Source organism: Lactuca sativa, chromosome 5, assembly GCF_002870075.4.
Source record: "Lactuca sativa cultivar Salinas chromosome 5, Lsat_Salinas_v11, whole genome shotgun sequence".
Taxonomy (NCBI): Eukaryota; Viridiplantae; Streptophyta; class Magnoliopsida; order Asterales; family Asteraceae; genus Lactuca; species Lactuca sativa.
In genome coordinates this window covers 295,863,464-295,881,611 of record NC_056627.2, presented here as the reverse complement: position 1 = coordinate 295,881,611, position 18,148 = coordinate 295,863,464, and the positions used below count along the sequence as shown (strand labels likewise).

The 18,148-nt window shown below is 35.3% G+C and overlaps 3 protein-coding genes across 3 annotated transcripts; 2 read left to right on the top strand and 1 right to left on the bottom strand.

Moving 5' to 3' along the window:
* Nucleotides 1-384: 384 nt before the first annotated feature.
* Nucleotides 385-3,292, top strand: LOC111892502 (oligouridylate-binding protein 1). The gene is made up of 11 exons (XM_052771781.1): nt 385-631; nt 1,144-1,205; nt 1,300-1,402; nt 1,487-1,563; nt 1,677-1,738; nt 1,815-1,902; nt 2,003-2,078; nt 2,151-2,298; nt 2,382-2,470; nt 2,581-2,754; nt 2,898-3,292. The coding sequence occupies exons 1-11, from the start codon at nt 548-550 to the stop codon at nt 3,138-3,140; spliced, it is 1,206 nt and encodes a 401-aa protein (XP_052627741.1). The 5' UTR covers nt 385-547; the 3' UTR covers nt 3,141-3,292.
* A 2,390-nt stretch (nt 3,293-5,682) lies between these two features.
* On the bottom strand, nt 5,683-6,731 carry LOC111892503 (FCS-Like Zinc finger 14). The gene is made up of 2 exons (XM_023888543.3): nt 6,068-6,731; nt 5,683-5,959 (listed from the first exon to the last, which is right to left on the bottom strand). The coding sequence occupies exons 1-2, from the start codon at nt 6,580-6,582 to the stop codon at nt 5,800-5,802; spliced, it is 675 nt and encodes a 224-aa protein (XP_023744311.1). The 5' UTR covers nt 6,583-6,731; the 3' UTR covers nt 5,683-5,799.
* A 9,215-nt stretch (nt 6,732-15,946) lies between these two features.
* LOC111892501 (uncharacterized) lies at nt 15,947-17,157 on the top strand. Its single transcript, XM_023888540.2, has 2 exons — nt 15,947-16,414; nt 16,477-17,157. The coding sequence occupies exons 1-2, from the start codon at nt 15,947-15,949 to the stop codon at nt 17,155-17,157; spliced, it is 1,149 nt and encodes a 382-aa protein (XP_023744308.2).
* The last annotated feature ends 991 nt before the right edge of the window (nt 17,158-18,148 follow it).

Sequence of the window (18,148 nt, the reverse complement as noted above, 5' to 3'; positions counted from 1 at the left end):
TTAAAATATAATTAAATAATAGCTTTGACATTTTTCTATAATATTTTTCTGTTTTTAAACTTAATTTCATTTGATGCAGCAATCCCTTTATCACAAAGACGATTTTTTACTTTTCTCTAGTATTTATGTTTGCAAAACGATTTGGGTAAAATTTCAAATTCGCCCAATAGCATTTACTATATATGACCCGACTTACAGCAATCCGGATCCCTATTATTCTCTGCCATGTCTGCCAATTTTCAATCCAACGGTGGATACACAGCAGAGCCCATGTAGGCGGCAGTCAATTTATATATTTATAAAAAAGAAATAAAAATTAAAAACACAACAAACCAAAACATAATAAATAAATAAAAAAATAAAAACAATAATCTCTACTCTCTTATTTCGACTGGATCATCTTCTAGGTCACTCTCTCCTCTCCTTCGAGGTTTTTTTTTCCTTTCTTTTTTTTTCTTTTCTTTTTTCTTTTTTTTTTCTTTTCCCTTTTTTTTGTTCAACCAAAACCCTAGATTCTCTTCCTATCGTATATATTTTGTATCGGAAGATGCAGCATCATCCGAGGATAAGGCAACACCAAGCATTGATGCAGCAATCCCTTTATCACCCAGGCCTCTTAGCCTCTCCCCAGGTAAAATTAGTTTCATTTTCATACATTTTCATCCTTAAATGCTTCTGTTCCTTTCTTTCTTTATCAAGAATGTTATGGCTTTTAATGAAATCAAGTTGCTAGGTCGTTGTTACTTAGTTTTATGTAAGCTTCGAGTAATTGTTCTATACTTAAAAGTTACCTTGTTGGAGCTAATTCGGTTTTACATAATCACCCGCTGATGCGATCGCCCAAAAATTTCATCACTTGCAGATCAGAAAACTAACACAGCATTAATTCAAACCTAATCATTATCCGTTTCAATTCATCGATTAGAAAACACTAGGTTGAGTATGATGACTTTTCATAATCTGCAACGATTTTGACCTTTTTCCTATTTGGGTTTTCTAGTGTCTTCAATAGCTTTTAATGTGAATATCATATGAATTGTTTTCCTTTAAAGTTCCTTCTTTTCATTTTAATGCTTATTTTCTCCATATCTTATGATTCATAAACCCTTTTCCTTCACCATTTTTAATACATTACATCTGCAGATAGAGCCTATCTTGAGTGGAAATTTGCCTCCTGGATTTGACCCAACCACATGTCGCAGTGTGTGAGTGTCTTTCAATGTTCTTAACTCTTCTATTTCTTCATCTTTTCAATTTTGAGTGTGTTTATTTATTTATGGTGTTCAATTAATGTCATAGGTATGTGGGAAACATCCACCCACAGGTTACAGAATTACTACTCCAAGAGATTTTTACAAGCACTGGTGCTTTGGAAAGCTGTAAACTTATTCGAAAAGAAAAGGTTTTATAATTTTCATTTGTTAAAAATTAATGCATGTTATTACTTATTAATATTAATATTTCACTCATCTCTTATTATTTGTAGTCATCTTATGGTTTTGTTGACTACTTTGACCGACGTTGTGCTGCTCTTGCTATTGTCACTCTAAATGGAAGACATGTGTAAGTATAATTGTATAAATATAAATCTTTAAAAATGTCTAATTTTTCGTTTCCATAAATTTTCAATTTTTCACTCATTGAAAATTGTATCTTAACTTCATGTTATTTTTTAGGTTTGGTCAACCAATCAAAGTCAATTGGGCATATGCCAGTAGTCAAAGAGAAGATACATCAGGTTTTTTTTTTTTTACTGTTTTCTTCAATTCAATACAAAAATTAATTCATAAAATGCTAATTACTTTTTTTTTCAGGTCATTTTAACATATTTGTAGGTGACCTTAGCCCTGAAATAACTGATGCTACATTGTTTGCTTCATTCTCTGTATACTCCACTTGTTCGTAAGCCCTAATTTCTCTCACTTCCCATTATTTTACTCCATTAAATAATGATAAATTTATTTATTTGTATAATATTTGTTTTTTTCTTTTTTATCTCAAGTGATGCAAGAGTTATGTGGGATCAGAAAACGGGTCGATCCAGGGGATTTGGGTTTGTTTCATTTCGTAGTCAACAGGTAAAGATCAAAGAATATTTCGACAATAAATTCTAAAAAAATTATTTATTTAACTTTTTATTCATCTAACAGGAGGCTCAAACAGCAATCAATGATATGAATGGAAAGTGGCTTGGAAGCAGACAAATTCGCTGCAATTGGGCAGCAAAGGGTGCAGGAGGAGACGATAAACAAAGTTCAGATTCCAAAAGTATTGTTGAATTGACAAATGGAACATCAGGTTTAGTGAAATGTCTAAAATACCCTTTATAGACAATAGAAATCTTGTGGAGAATTAATGAATCATGGTAAATTGTTGTGTAGATGATGGTCAAGAAAAGAGTAGTAGTGAAGATGCTCCAGGGAACAATCCTCAATATACAACTGTTTATGTTGGGAATCTTGCTCCTGAGGTTTATTATTATTATAATTATTATTTGTTTTTCCATTTAATGAATTTAAGTGTTTTTTTTTTCAGAGTGTTGTTGAAATTTAAATGAAGAAAATAATATTTTTTTATTAGGTTACATCAGTTGATCTTCATCGACATTTTCATGGACTTGGAGCTGGAGTTATTGAAGATGTTAGGATTCAAAGAGATAAAGGATTTGGTTTCATAAGATATAGCTCTCATGGTGAAGCAGCTCGAGCTATTCAATTTGGAAATGCCAAGCTTTTGTTTGGGAAACCACTCAAGGTATTAAAAAATTAGAATTTTTTTTTTTTTAAAAATTAATCTCAATTTAATTTATAATTTGATAATACAAGTATATAACATCACAAGTGATGTAACAAATATTAAATATAATGGTATTGATATGTGGTGTTAATTAATTGAAGTGTTCATGGGGGAGCAAACCTACGCCACCAGGAACAAGCTCCACCCCATTGCCGCCACCAGTGGCGGCAAATGTTGGCGGTTATTCAGCGGGGGAGCTTGCTGCCTATGAAAGACAGGTGGCTCTGAGTAAAATGGGTCTGATGCACCACCAACGGATGGGGATGGTGGCTAGTCAGGCGGTGTATGATGGTGGTTACTCTGGTGTTGCTGCACAACCGCCGCCGCCTTTGTACTACCAGTAATAAAATAAGGTGTCAAGAAAATTTAGGATGATTTTTCTTTGCTGTTTATTGTTTGTTATAATTTCTAAAAAAAAAAAATTTGATTATGTATGCTTGTTTTCCCATCTTTTAGGATGGGTGTATGATGGTATATGTAGCTCTTTGTTCTCCCATCATCATCATCATCATCATCATCATCATCATCATCATCAATTATGATTGTTTGTGTTCTTTCCGGTTGTATTTGATCATCATTTTGGGCAACCGAGAAGCATCACGAGGATGTAAAAGACATGGAAATTCTTAGGATCACTTTGTCAATAAGTTGTAGACAAAAAGAAAGCTCGAATGTACAAATTAGCCCACAATAACGTAATAAATTGTATAGCTGTTTCTAGCACAAAACATAACATCTTAAAATGTAACTGTTAAGCATAATGAATCACACATCGGTTAGATATATGGATGTTTCAAATGGCTAAACAAAGATAATGTATTAGAAAACACATGTAATATAAAAGAGAAGATTTCAAATCATGAATAGACAAGTCATAAGTCATAACATAATAGTTGTCTAGCTATTTCTAGCACAAAACATAAAAATCTCAAAATGTAACTATTTTATCTTCTTCAAGTCCGCATTGATTCTCTTAATTCCCATTCAAGCATATGTCAAAATAGTATGCATGTGAAGGCCTTCTAGAATGTCATTACGACATTACCTATATATAATTGGAATTTTAAGCAATCTGTAGGTGTTTGTACCACACTAATTTCATCACCCATTCCTCAATAAGATAGATGAATGTACACTATCGTGATTTATGCAGCATATAGTATCTTTTACAAAATGATAAACGACCCTATTTTAAATAAAATTACTAATAAGAGGTAGAAATAGTACATATAGTAACAAGCAACACACAATACAATATATCATCATGAGGCACATATCAAAGAAAATAAGATATCATAGAGGGACATATAATTAGAATACCTAGTACTCAGTTTGGTAACTTATGGATGAACTTTTCTATCTTATTAGAATGTTTCTTGGTTGCCTATCAGAACAATAGAGTACACGACTTACAAAACCCTACAATCAAAGATTTCAAAATACGGTTTTAAGAACAGTCCAAAAATAGATTACTAAAAACCATCACGTACCTATGATCCATCAAAATTTGCTTTCTAAACCATATGTGTTATACGTCTATATGATATGATCATACCTCATGGCATATAGTCTTTGTCTTGATGGATTTTTGTATGATCGTATGGATGGTACTGAAGGGTCTTTTTATGAAATGCTCACATGGGAACTCATTTCGATGATTCCTTTTGATTGGGGATAACTTAAAACATAAGAAACGTTGTTCTAATGCTCGTAACATCCATTTAATACATCAAATCCCGTTGATTTAAGAATCTAAATGGTATGATCCTATTTTGATTAAAAAAAATCCCAATCAGTTCAAATGGATGAAATGGTTACCTACCTTGATTTGTCTCAATAAAATGGTGATCAAACAACACAAGCATCAACCCTCCATGCTCAAATATCAATTTCTTGCTAAATTTATAAAATTTTCTCTCTATCACTTAATAACACTATGAAGAAATGAGGATAGACAAAACTCCGAGTTTAAGCTTCAAAGAAAGTCCTCCTATTCACACTTAGGCCACATAAGAATGATTAAATCGAACTTTTAACCCAAAACATTAATTCTCTTAATTTACAAAATCACATAGGTTAACAAATTAAAGTCCTAATAAGGAAATGACAAAAATGCAAATACCACATACCTTAGGTTGCGTTTAGTTGCGGAAAAATAGGTTGTTTTCCGGAAATTTTTTCCAAAAAATAAGAATTTTAAAAACAGGTTTAGTTCGTCTATTTTTCTAAAATTTTCACCGAAAATGAAAGTTTTCTAAAATTACAAAGAAGTAGAAAATTTTTGGAAAACTAAGGTTGCGTTTAGTTGTGGAAAAATAGGTCGTTTTCCAAAAAAACTTTTCCAAAAAAAATAAGAATTTTGAAAACGCGTTTAGTTTGTCTACTTTTCTAAATTTAAAAGTTGGAAAATTTTGGAAACTAATAACCATTGTTTTTACATTTTTCTAATTCCAAATTTTTTCTAAAATGAAATGGAAACTCCATTCCCATCTCTAGTTACCCCACCTTGTAACACTCTCAAACCCACTAACCACACTTTTCTTGATTAAAATGTGAGATTATGAGTGATCAAGTCACTTAGCTCTATGATATTACAGTTGATTTTTTATCTCAAATGATGCAAGAGTTATCTCCAATCAGAAGATGGAGCGATTTGGTTTTGTTTCATTTCGGAGTCAACAGGCGGTGTATACGGTGGTTACTCTGGTGTTGCCGGTGCACAACCGCCTTTGTACTACGAGTAACAAACAAACCTTATCATGATTTGAAGTTCGTTGCCTTTTGTTTGTATATTGTTTGTTTTAAATTCTTAAATTCTTTCATGATATGGCCATATAGGTGTATGATATTATATGTAGCTAGCTAGCAGCTCTTCGTTCTTGTGTATGATGGAATCTTGTAAAGTTCGTATTTTTTGCAAATGAAATGCTCAAATTGAGAGCTTTCAGGTGGTTAATTACCGATTACAATCTAACAAAATTGTGGAAGAAGAAAAGAGTTTGGTTAAATTGCGAAGATTCCGGTGGAAAATATCCGGCCATGAACATGATCACCGCCGCAAGGAGAGCTTGAAACCGCTTCAGTTCCACAACGTTTCTCTCTCATTTCTTCCATACTAATCTCCCTGCATCTACACTCGATACTACAAAACGCTTTCTCTCCCCTGAAACATATAATATCTCATGTCAGTTTAGCTATTCAAAACTTCACAAGTCACAAGTCACAACAAAACATTAACAAAAAACAAAGATTTAGATCTTTTTTCTTTTACCTGTACATATAAATGTCTTTCCCATGGAGTTTTTTCTTGCACAGATGACAAAAACTCAGAAAGTCAGGTTCTGGGTGTCCTTTTACATCAAGTACCCTCGCCGGAGATATGTCGAAGAGGGAGCAACCTTCTTCTTTCATCCCGCTGTTTCTTCTAACGTATCCTTCGTATACGAATCCACCATCGTAGACTTTTGTATATGAATTGTTTGGCATGTGACGAGTTACTATGGTGTACTCTTCTTCCAAGCTTTCGTCATCGACATCGAACTTTGGGGGTTGAGTTACCGGAATCGAGATGCACCGGGAAGTCGACTGGATATCGTCACCGGATTTCTCGAGGGCGGCGACTATACCAAGTCCGATCCCACCCACATCACAAGTCACGATTCCTCTGGGTGACAGAATTTTGAAGTCCAAGGGAGTTCTTGGACTGCTACCGGCTTCCATAAAGCCGGAGCGGTTGCCGGCGGTTAACAACTTCCCGATCAGCGGCCTTGTCTTCTTGCCTGACATGATCGTATACTGGAATCACAGGACTGTGTGTGTGAATTATTATGAGAGAGAGAGAGAGAGAGAGAGAGAGAGAGAGAGAGTAGGAAATGGGGGATGAATTGTGGGAAAGTTTTATAGAGAAAGGAAGAATAGGAAATTAATAATTTAAAGTGGAGGGTATGATTGATGGATGGGGCCCACTACCCATGGTTTCTGCATTCAAATTATTTATCTTTAAACTTTGATGATGCTTTATTTCTTTTTGTTTGATTCCACGGTTTCTTACTTTAATGACTAAAAAGTATTATATAAAAATGTGCAACACAATATTGTCTTTTACTTTGTTAAAGTTAGAGAATTTTGTAAAGATCAGAACAGAGTTTTTATCCGAAATCATAGTTATAAATGGTAATAGATAGATGTGATGACAAATACAACAATGGAATCGGGTTTCCTTGCCACAAACAAAAGAACTTTGTGTTTTCAACACATATTCCCCAACCAAAAGAAGTTTGTGCTTTCAAAGACAAGAATAGTGGTACGTTTCTATACATTAAAAAAAGACAAAACTATAGAAATTGTTTTTGTGGTTTATTGAAATTAACAGTTTCAGTCAAATGACGATTTTAACAATTATAAATGAAACAATTCCACCGGTTTAATTAAAACAACTTCTCAAATTCACCGATTTAACTGAAACAACTTCACAAATTTAACAAAAATAATTTCATCAATTTAACAAAAAGTTTATTTATCTATAAAGATCCGAATGAAAGGTTCATACTTTTAGGTTGTAAAAAAACAGAACATTCAGCAAATTGTTCATGAACAGTTTGATGAGAAGTTAGTTTATATTCGTTTATTTAATAAACAAACAAACATGAATAAAATCTCATTTAGTTAAATGAAGGGACACGGAAAATGCTTTTGTTCGTTCATTAAATTCATGAGCATTCATTTATTTTTGTTTATCTTCATCCCTTTATATATATATATATATATATATATATATATATATATATATATATATATATATATATATATATATATATATATATATATATATATATATATGTTTGTATGTGTTTGTACGTTTAAGTTTATATCTATAGGTTTTTATGCTCATTTAAATCCATTTGTATTCATTTGTTTATGTTCTTTAATGTTGATTTATGCTCGTTCACCAGTTAAACAAATGAACATAAATAAACAAAAACAAACTGAATTTATTAATGAAAGAATACAAACATAAACTTTTGTTCGTTTAATTGTTCGTGTTCGTTCAGTTCGTTTATATACGTAATAACTTCAATACATCGCCATTAACTATCTGTACATAATATCTAATACAATTTCATCAATTTAACAAAAACAACTTCACAAATTTAACTAGATATAAATATAGTAGCTAAATAATTACAATACCAAATATTCAATTAAATAATTGCAGTTCCAAAAATTTTTAAGCAGTACCCAAATAATCACAATACGAAAAAAAATATGGAAACTAACTTAAGATGAGATGAATCACGAAATGAATTAGAAGATGACGATGATGACAAATTTTGTGGCGTTGGTTACTACTATGGGTAAAGAAAAGACAAAGTGGTTTAGGATAGGAGGACAAATGGAGAAATTTTCACAAAAAGAATTGTTCAGAGCCAACCTAAATCAATTAGAGAGTTATTTTTAGAGAAATTGACTTGTTAGGTTAATAAACTTATTGGAAATGTTTACCTTTAGGTAACTTTTTTTTGTATACACGTAGATAACAAACTTATTGGAAGTGTTCACATATGACCATTATAATCGGTTGTCGTAAGTTATAGCTTGCATGTCGTATATGTGACAAAGATAATTACCCAGGAGGGTAATGAACTGTAGTGTTCACACTTTCACATTGATTTTATAACTATTCTTAAATCCAACACCCATCAAGTGGTATCATAGTAAGATTTGTTTCATCTATTTGAAGAATTTTATTCATATTTCATTACATGTTTGAATTTGTTCTCATATCTGATTTATGCTTTTGAAATGTAGTTCTTTCAAGTTGTTTGAAGTTTATAGATCATGTTTTCTTGATTCAATTCTAAATTTTAACACTTCTATGATGATTAACTATGCTAATCTTCTTAGTTCTTATACAAAAAATTTGATGTTACTTTATGATCATTACGATAAACGGGATGATTAGATAAAGGATTATTTAACCAGTCTTTATGAAGATTTATGGAGGCTAATCAAAGAATGTCCATTTAATCCAAATATTGTTGGTCGATTTGGTCATGAAATTGATAATGAGTATGTTCTTGCTACAAATAAGAAAAAGTTAAAAATGACAAAGGGTGCATGTAACGCTTGTTCTGCAGAAAGTTAATTGTCAATTTGATTTCTATTAAAGTTGGGTTTTGAAGGTTTTTAGGAGGATCACGATGCGTCAACTTGGTGATCACGGCACGTGACGTGCCATTAAGTCACGATGCGACCATGTATTCGTCATGACGTGTGGCCTTAATCAGCCTAAAACCTAATCTTGGACCTTGATCCCTATATATAGTCGCTAACTCCTAGGGTTTATCTTTCATTTAACATCCCTAAAACATAGGAATTTTTTTTATTCCATTTTAATAATATTAAAACCATTCCATTTTCATTCAAATATCAAAGGATAACAAAAGTACGAGTTTGAAATCCCAAAAACCAATATCAGAGTAATAAACATGGAAATCATAAAATATGGAAATCTTAGATGGATGAGATGTAATTAGGCTACCCCCTTCCATTTGCTGCTAGAAGCACCTAAGACATTTAAACGTAAAACCATAAGCATAAATCTTAGTGAGTTTCCCAAAATACATCATACCATATAATTAATGGGCCTATCCAACAAGCATGTTTTAGTTATATAGGCCTAACCCAACGAGTCCAACCCAACCATAGGGGCCTAGCCCTACATGTCCATCCCAATCATACGGTCCCAACTCACCAATAATGTAAGCATACATTAACTATCTATGCCTATATCAACCATATATGGACACCTAATGTCCTATGATAGTTTCGTTTTTATTACTTCTTTTCATAATTTATTTTTAGTTAAAACCATCTCATTTTAGTCAATCTTCATGCATATTTTCTTTTTTTGTCATTTTTCTCCTTTACCGGGTGCTTTCTAGTCTTTTGAGCTTAATTGCAGGATTTACCAAAGACTATTTGTTATTGGAGGCTTAGAAGGATGCGGGACTTATGGAGGCATGTGATTTTCTTGTGGACTTGAAGTGGTGCAATTGGGCTTGGTGCTTGCGTAAAAGAAGAAATCAATTTGGATTTAATTTGTGGGCAAGGATGATGATGAGGCGATGTGGAATCGAGCTACAAGAAAATTGAAGGAGTATTGGGTCAATCATTAGAAGGCTTGGGAATGACAAATGGGTCCTAAAGAGTTATGATTGTGGGCTGAAGTTGAAGAAGTGAAGATTGGGCTAAAATGCATGATTAATGGCCCAAGTCTTACATTCAGCGTGACCCATGCGATCCGCGTGAAATCATACGCGGTCCGCATGAATTGCCCTGAGCTGAGACTTGTTGACTCTATTTGTGGAAGTTTGGTGGGTGACTTTTGGCACCTTTTTGAATCCGGAAATCAACCCCCTTTTGCTGGAGATTGGAGCCATTTTTTGAGGAGGAGGACTTGAAGAACACACACCATATTCTCTCAAAGAGTTTTGGAAGATTTGAAGAATTTTTGGAAGATTAGTGTAATTTCCTTTCATCTTACATCTAAGACAATGTTTGATACCACTAAACTATATTGTTTTTCTTTTACTTTGGTCATGATTGGCTAAATTTTCATTTGGTTGATTAGCGTTTAACCCATGGATGATTATTTGCTTTGAAGACTTATCATTACATTTGTGTTTGATGTTTATGGGAATGTTTTCTAGTTAAACATCTTGTTGTGTTTATTTATCTTTGATCATGAGCTTGGATGAATGAATGCTTGTTATTGTTGATTAATTTCTTGGTTAAGAAATAGACCTTCAAATTAGTAAGCAACAAATGGTTTATATGTTTGTTTTCATTTCATTTAGACCATGGAAATGTTTCCTCCATAATGATAATGTAAGCATTTGATTATCTTTTGGACTTGGTAACTCTTACAACTTAAAGCTAATTGATTTTCACAAGTGTAGGGTTTCAAAGCACTCCATGGATGATGGCAATGGGCCCCTTTGATGAATTCTAGGTTAAAAGCCCAAGACTTGTCTTTTCCCTATAAATAGTCATGTATTATTCATTATTAGGGTTAAGAGAGAGGCAAAATGTAGCCGCCACGTTGTGAGGTTTCTTGTAGAGTTAGATTATTATTTCTTAAGTGTAATTTGTTCCTCACATTTCAATAAATCGAGTGATCATTCGACATAATCTTCATTATTGTGTTTGTTCTTATTTTCCGCATCTTGTTCATCAAATCACAATTAGGGTTTTAATCCCAACAAGTGGTATCAGAGCGGGTCTTTGAAAATCTATTGATTTTTGAAGTATCGGTTCTTGATTTGGTGATTTTCTACATATATTGAAGATTATTGGTGTTTTGGCGGTATGGAATCAATATTTTGTTCAAGCTACTGCTCATGGAAATTCATGCTGTTCATCACTGTTCATCTGATTTTTTTTTTATTCGTTCTTCTGTTCATCTTAGATCTGGTGATTGCTTAATCCAAAAATCAGTTGATTTCAATCATTTGTTTTGACCCATTTGGATCCATTCGTGTTTTATCTTGATCTGGCCCAATCCCTTGGCCGATTCACTGTTCATGATCCATTCGCTTAGTGTCGATCCAAGTTTCTTTGGCTTTAATATTGCATCCGAGTCTCCAATTGCATCTTCATTCAGTGTTCAATTTGATTCTCCCTTGCCTGTCAAAATTAACAAATCGATGATTGACCGATGCTATCGTTCGTAAGCGTTTGAATATCGATTGGCTTAATCGACCCATCTGGAAAAGACGCATCTTGAATTCATTATTCCTTTATTCTTTATTCATCGTTTTTTTTGGTTCTTACTGATTGAATCGATTTCATTTGTTTCTTCAAATTACTAATGATTCATAGATGAAATCGATCTGTGGTGTATTGACTTGGTGTTGGTTGAATGCAATTTTTGTAGTCATATGATACACTGCGTTGAATCTCAATTTGAATTGTCAAACAAAAAAGTCAAAATTGAGTTAAATGGTCGAGGGTAGTTGGCGCGATGCTATGAAGATAGTCGAAACATAGGCTGTCGGAGCGCTGATATCTTAATTGGTTGTTCTTGATGGTCAAAATTGAAAATGTTAAAATTGGAATTATTGATCTGTGAAGGGTGTAATCGCATTTGAAGTACAGGTATCGGAAGCGCATCTTTCATCCGTCATTGGAATCGGATTCATGGTTAAAATTGTGAGCTTTCCTACGAATGTTTGTTGTTCGCGACTCACAGCGAACTTGTGTTCAAATTCGTTTCAACAACCTATGAATGAAATCGGGACTCAATCGGGAAGAACTTAAGTCAAATGAAAGTCAAAATTAAACTATTGGATCTTGAGTTCGCTTTTGTATCATGGGACTTGGTATGTACCTGGAACGAACTTGAGTTCGGTTGGTAGCACTTGGAACGAAAGGGGGGAGATTCGCGTTAGCAGCTCATGGAACGAACCTCGATCCTGGGTTCGCGTGTTTATGCTGGGACTGAAATAGGAGATGAACCGAAAGCGAACCTGTGATTCGGTTTGGCTAAGGTTTCGCTCCTTATTCTAATCGGGATGCTCGGTTTTGCTTTTGAAACTGGGTTCGGTTGTTAATGGTTGGAGCGAACGAAGGATGAACCGAAAGCGAAAGGAGTTTCGCCTGATGAAGCTTGATTTGGAATAAGAAACGAACCGAACGTTCGGTTATGTTCGCGTGAATCAATGGCGATCTTGAAACGAACCTTGGTTCGGTTGGTTGTGCTTGAAACGAAAGTGGCTCAGACTCGCGTTCGCTTGAAATCATGTTCCAGTTGCTGTGTTTGTATAAATGGGGAAGATGACTTAATGTTTCATACTTGGTCCCTGCCACTTCAAGAATTTAACGATCCGGTCCCTATACTTTTCATGCCTTGGCAGTTCTGGACCATTTGCAGATTTTGTTACATATAAAAGGGTTTGTTGATGCTGAATTACCATTCCAGCCCCTGTCTTTCAGAAAGTGACAGTTTCGGCCCAATTTTCAGAAAAGTTACTACATTGAGGGCCGGTGAACAGTTTTGGATTCTTTAACGCTCATATTTTTTTTTGTGAACAGAAAAATAAAGATTCCATCAAGTCTTGGCGGTTCGGAAAGTCGTTTTTTTTAACGTCAAGTTTTCACGATTTTTCCGGATTTTTTTATATCTTTTTGTCGCGGGGGAGCATAGTAAATTTTTATCCATTCAAGATCATTCTCATGACCTTTTGAAGGCTTTATAATCATGTTTTTGATTATAAATCGGGGGAGAATTTGGTATGGCCATTCGAAATTGGATTTGTGACTTTTCAAAGTCGAAGATTTTTGATAAAGCTTGTGGGAGAATTATGAAGGTAGCTTTTTTACTGAAGTTCTTCATCGAGCTCTACTAAGGTTTTTACAGAGAAGTATCCTTTACAACAAGAGTTCTTCATCGAGCTCTGCTAAGGACTTGTTATATCTCCGACTTCTTGTATTTTCTCGATCAAGTGGCGTTACGAATCTTAAAGTTTGGGTTGTTACATGATATTTTTTGATGGCTTATATCATTAGCTTATTTGAAGATCGTTGTGACTTGGAGGGGGAGCTCTTCAAAGACAAGAAGTGATTTAGTTTCTTTGTTCTGAGATGGGTTTTATGGCGGGTTTGGTTTTCATGAAGATTCTTTGGGATTACATTCGAAAATGAAGTTTAAAGACATTACTTCAGTGCTTGATTTATATATCCTAGAGCCCGTGTTTGAAGACCATTGAAGAATCAAGATTCGTGGATTGCTTCATATATTCCTCGTTGCAGATCTTTTTATTTGCTAGATGCTTGTTTTGGAAGTTAAAGCATTGTCATCCATTCCATACTTTGAGGGGGAGATTGTAGGGTTTCAAAGCACTCCATGGATGATGGCAATGGGCCCCTTTGATGAATTCTAGGTTAAAAGCCCAAGACTTGTCTTTTCCCTATAAATAGTCATGTATTATTCATTATTAGGGTTAAGAGAGAGGAAAAATGTAGCCGCCACGTTGTGAGGTTTCTTGTAGAGTTAGATTATTATTTCTTAAGTGTAATTTGTTCCTCACATTTCAATAAATCGAGTGATCATTCGACATAATCTTCATTATTGTGTTTGTTCTTATTTTCCGCATCTTGTTCATCAAATCACAATTAGGGTTTTAATCCCAACAACAAGATTTTATGCTTCATTGATTTTGTGACTTCAATTAAGGAAATGTGTTAAGAGCTCCTATAACCATTTTAATATCTAAGAAGAGTTGAGGCAATTTGTGCTTATGAATTGCTATAGCCAAGTTAAACCAATTCACAAGTGCTATTTCATTAAGTCTAATGATAAGTCAATCATATCATCCCCCAAAATCAACCAATTCCACTTCTTTGCATTTAATTCAATCTTCTACGTGTTTACTTGTCATATTTTCATTCTAGCTAGTTTTAATTTTTGTTAAACAATCGAAAGAACTAAACACCCTCCCATTTTACTTTTTTTTATTGTTATTTTAAAAGTATTTTTACAGAGATTTTTCATAGAGTTATAAATTGAACCAATGTCCGTGGATACGATCCCTTTACCACTATACACTATTTTAGTGTGTAATATTTAGGGTATTAATTTTGTTGGCCTCGACAACCACCAAAATTTGGCGCCGTTGTCGGGGATTGGTTTATTTTTAATCAATTTGTTTCTCTATGCACATATCTCAGCGTACAGGTGATTTGATTTACAACCCAGAAATCAAAAAAGAAGTAAGGCGTTTGGCGAAGGAAAAATGAGTTGAACGTGATCAAACTTCTAACCCCCACGGGGATCCGGAGGTTGAAACCGCTTCATTAAGTGATATAGAACCCGGTTCTAGTCCCGACCCTCGCCAAGAAATTCCCGAAACACCACCTCTACAACAAAAACCCCCCCATTATTGAACCAGTTGCAATGGCGGACGGAGGAGAAGCTCCCGAAAGAACCTTGAGGAAAATAATGGAGACCGATGTTACACAAACTCCAACCGGTATCAATTACCCGGTTTTGGAAGGAGGTTCGGAATTGAAGTCAAGTTTAGTCCATCACCTACCAACTTTTAATGGATTCGAGAATGAAGACCCTCATAAGCACTTGAAGATATTCAACATCATTTGCACTAGTATGAAGCCACAAGGGTTAACTGATGACCAAATCAAGCTAAGGGCATTCCCCTTTTCATTGGCCGATAGAGCAAAATATTGGTTATTCTATCTTCCACCGGGGTCGATCAAATCATGGACCAACATGGCAAGAGCTTTCCTTGATAAGTTCTATCTCGCTTCAAGAGTATCAAGTCTTAGAATTGAGATTTGTGGAATTCGCCAAGGTCAAAATGAGACTTTCCATGATTATTGGGAGAGGTTCAACAACTTGTGCTATAGTTGCCCACAACACCAAATTCCAGAACAACTCCTCATTCAACACTTCTATGAGGGATTGTTACCAATGGAGAGATGACTAGTTGATGCCTTAAGTGGTGGTGATTTATTTAGTAAAACTCCACAACAAACAAGATAACTTTTCAACACCATAGCCGCAAATTCTCAACAGTTTGGCCCGCGCTAAGACATGAAGAGAGACACACAACACAAAGTCAATGAAGTGGGAACATCAAATCTTGAGTCTCAAATCAAATATCTAACCTCCATTGTCCAAAAGCTAGCCATGGGACAAGCTCCACAAGTGATGGTTTGTGGAATATGTGCAACAATGGGACATCCTACGGATATGTGTCCCATCCTTCAAGAAGATGCGGAGCATGTGAATGCCACGGGAGAGTTCCAAAACTAACACAACAAGCCATCTGGTTACCAAAATGCATATAATTCAAGTTAGAAGCCAAATCCCAACATGAGCTACAACCCAAGACCATTGCCTCAAAATGCATTGGTTAGACCATCCTATCCATCACCACAACCTCATTACCAACATCAAAAACCACACTATCAACCCAAACCGCACCCTCCACATCATCATCAACAACCTCCTTAATCTCAACCAAGTAGCTCCGGAATGTCTCTTGAAGACATTGTCAAATCTTTAGCCACTAGTACCCAACAATTCCAAAAAGAGACAAGGACTAGTATCTCCAAACTTGAAGCACAAATGGGAGATATAGTTACATCCATAAGCAAGTTGGAATCCTGTGGTAAACTCCCTTCTCAAACTGAAAAGAACCCTAATGTCTATGTGGTGACCTTGAGAAGTGGCAAACAAACCGGAGAAAATAGTTTGAAGAAGAAGCCGAGGGAAGAAGAGGAAGAAATAGAGATCATCCCCATTGAGGATCCCATAGCCAAGAATGACACACAAGCCGGAGCCCCAAAGAAGACTACTCCTCTAGTGACACCAATAGCCACTCACCTATCGTTCCCCTCCCGACTTGCAACTTCAAAGAAGAATATGGAGGAGAAAGAGATCTTGGACACCTTCCGAAAGGTGGAAGTAAACATCCCTTTACTTGATGCAATCAAACAAATTCCGAGATATGCAAAGTTCTTGAAGGAGCTTTGCACCAACAAGAGAAAGTTGAAAGGGAATGAGAAAATCTCGATGAATGAAAATGCATCCGCGGTTTTACAAGGAAGCTTCCACCCAAGTGTAAAGATCCCGGAATGTTCACGGTCCCTTGAAAGATTGGAGATGTCACCTTTAGTAGTGCTATGCTTGATCTTGGTGCCTCTATCAATGTCATGCCTTACTCGGTGTATGAATCATTGAATGTCGGACCCTTAAGTGAAAACGGTGTCATAATATCTCTTGCGGATAAATCAAGTGTCTTTCTTAAAGGTGTTTTGGAAGATGTCCTAGTGCAAGTAAACCGATTGGTCTTCCCGGCGGATTTCTATGTGATTGACCTAGATGAACAAGTATCCTCAAAATCGGGTATAATCTTACTTGGGCAACCATTCTTGAAGACGGCTAGAACAAAGATTGATGTGTATGCGGGAAGCTTAACAATGGAATTTGATGGTGAAACAATAAGTTTTAACATTTATGATGCTATGAGGTATCCTAGTGATGTTTCATCTTTGTGCTTTATAGATGTTGTCGAACCGTTGACTCAAGAATTGTTCGAGTTGTGTGATGATGACATGTTGGAGATGGTTTTGAGCAAGGGGTTTGATTGTGCAAAATTAGCCAAGAAATTGAAGCTCTATTTGCTAGACCCCGAAATTGAAAGATTAGTCAATAATTTGGAGATCAAGAAGACCACCCAATTTAGTGTGAATCAAATTGAATTACCTCAAACTCACACGACATTTCCACCCTCCCTTGTCCAACCGCCGTACTTAGAATTGAAGGTCCTTCCTTAACATTTGAAGTATGCATACTTGGGTGACAACGAGACCCTTCCGGTCATCATTTCAACTCACCTAATCGAATTTGAAGAAGAGCAACTTCTCAAGGTGTTGAAGGAGCATAAAGAAGCCATGGGTTGGACGATTGCGGATATCAAGGGATTGAGACCCTCCACTTGTATGCACAAGATCTTGATGGAGGATGAATGCAAGCCGAGTCAGGATGCACAAAGAAGATTGAACCCGCCAATGATGGAAGTTGTGAAGAAAGAGATATTAAAGCTTCTTGATGCGGGGATGATCTATCCAATCTCGGTTAACAAGTGGGTGAGCCCGGTGCAAGTCGTTCCAAAGAAGACGGGAATCACGGTGGTCGAGAACAACAAAGGTATGATGGTCCCCACCCATGTGCAAAACGGGTGGAGAGTATGTATTGACTACCGCAAACTCAATGCAAGCACAAGAAAAGATCATTTCCCATTGCCTTTCATTGACCAAATGTTAGAAAGGTTGGCGGGGAAATCTCATTATTGTTGTCTCGACGGGTATTCCAGCTTTCACCAAATCCCAGTGGCACCAGAGGACCAAGAAAAGACAACATTTACATGTCCATTTGGTACTTTTGCATACCGGAGAATGCCATTCGGATTATGTAATGCCCCGGCCACTTTCCAACGTTGTATGGTTAGTATCTTTTCGGAATATGTTGAAAATATAATTGAAGTTTTCATGGATGACTTTACGGTATATGGAAACTCCTTTCAAGAGTGTTTGACCAATCTCACCAAAATTTTAAAAAGATGCATTGAAACAAATTTGGTTCTAAATTTTGAAAAATGCCATTTTATGGTGAGTCAAGGTCTCATTTTGGGTCACATTGTGTCAAAGAAAGGAATTGAGGTAGATAAGGCAAAAATCGTTGTTATTCAAAGCTTACCTTACCCGACTTGTGTGCGGGAAGTTCGTTCTTTTTTAGGTCATGCCGGATTCTACCGAAGGTTCATCA

Bases quoted from the DNA above. Each gene is read 5' to 3' on its own strand.
- LOC111892503 (XM_023888543.3), bottom strand. From the start codon at position 6,582: ATGTCAGGCAAGAAGACAAGGCCGCTGATCGGGAAGTTGTTAACCGCC. The intron at 5,960-6,067 runs GTAAAAGAAAAA...TATATGTTTCAG, and splicing joins AAAGACATTTATATGTACAG to GGGAGAGAAAGCGTTTTGTA.
- LOC111892501 (XM_023888540.2), top strand. From the start codon at position 15,947: ATGGGAGATATAGTTACATCCATAAGCAAGTTGGAATCCTGTGGTAAA. The intron at 16,415-16,476 runs GTTTTACAAGGA...GTCCCTTGAAAG, and splicing joins TGAATGAAAATGCATCCGCG to ATTGGAGATGTCACCTTTAG.
- LOC111892502 (XM_052771781.1), top strand. From the start codon at position 548: ATGCAGCATCATCCGAGGATAAGGCAACACCAAGCATTGATGCAGCAA. The intron at 632-1,143 runs GTAAAATTAGTT...TTACATCTGCAG, and splicing joins GCCTCTTAGCCTCTCCCCAG to ATAGAGCCTATCTTGAGTGG. The intron at 2,299-2,381 runs GTTTAGTGAAAT...ATTGTTGTGTAG, and splicing joins ATTGACAAATGGAACATCAG to ATGATGGTCAAGAAAAGAGT.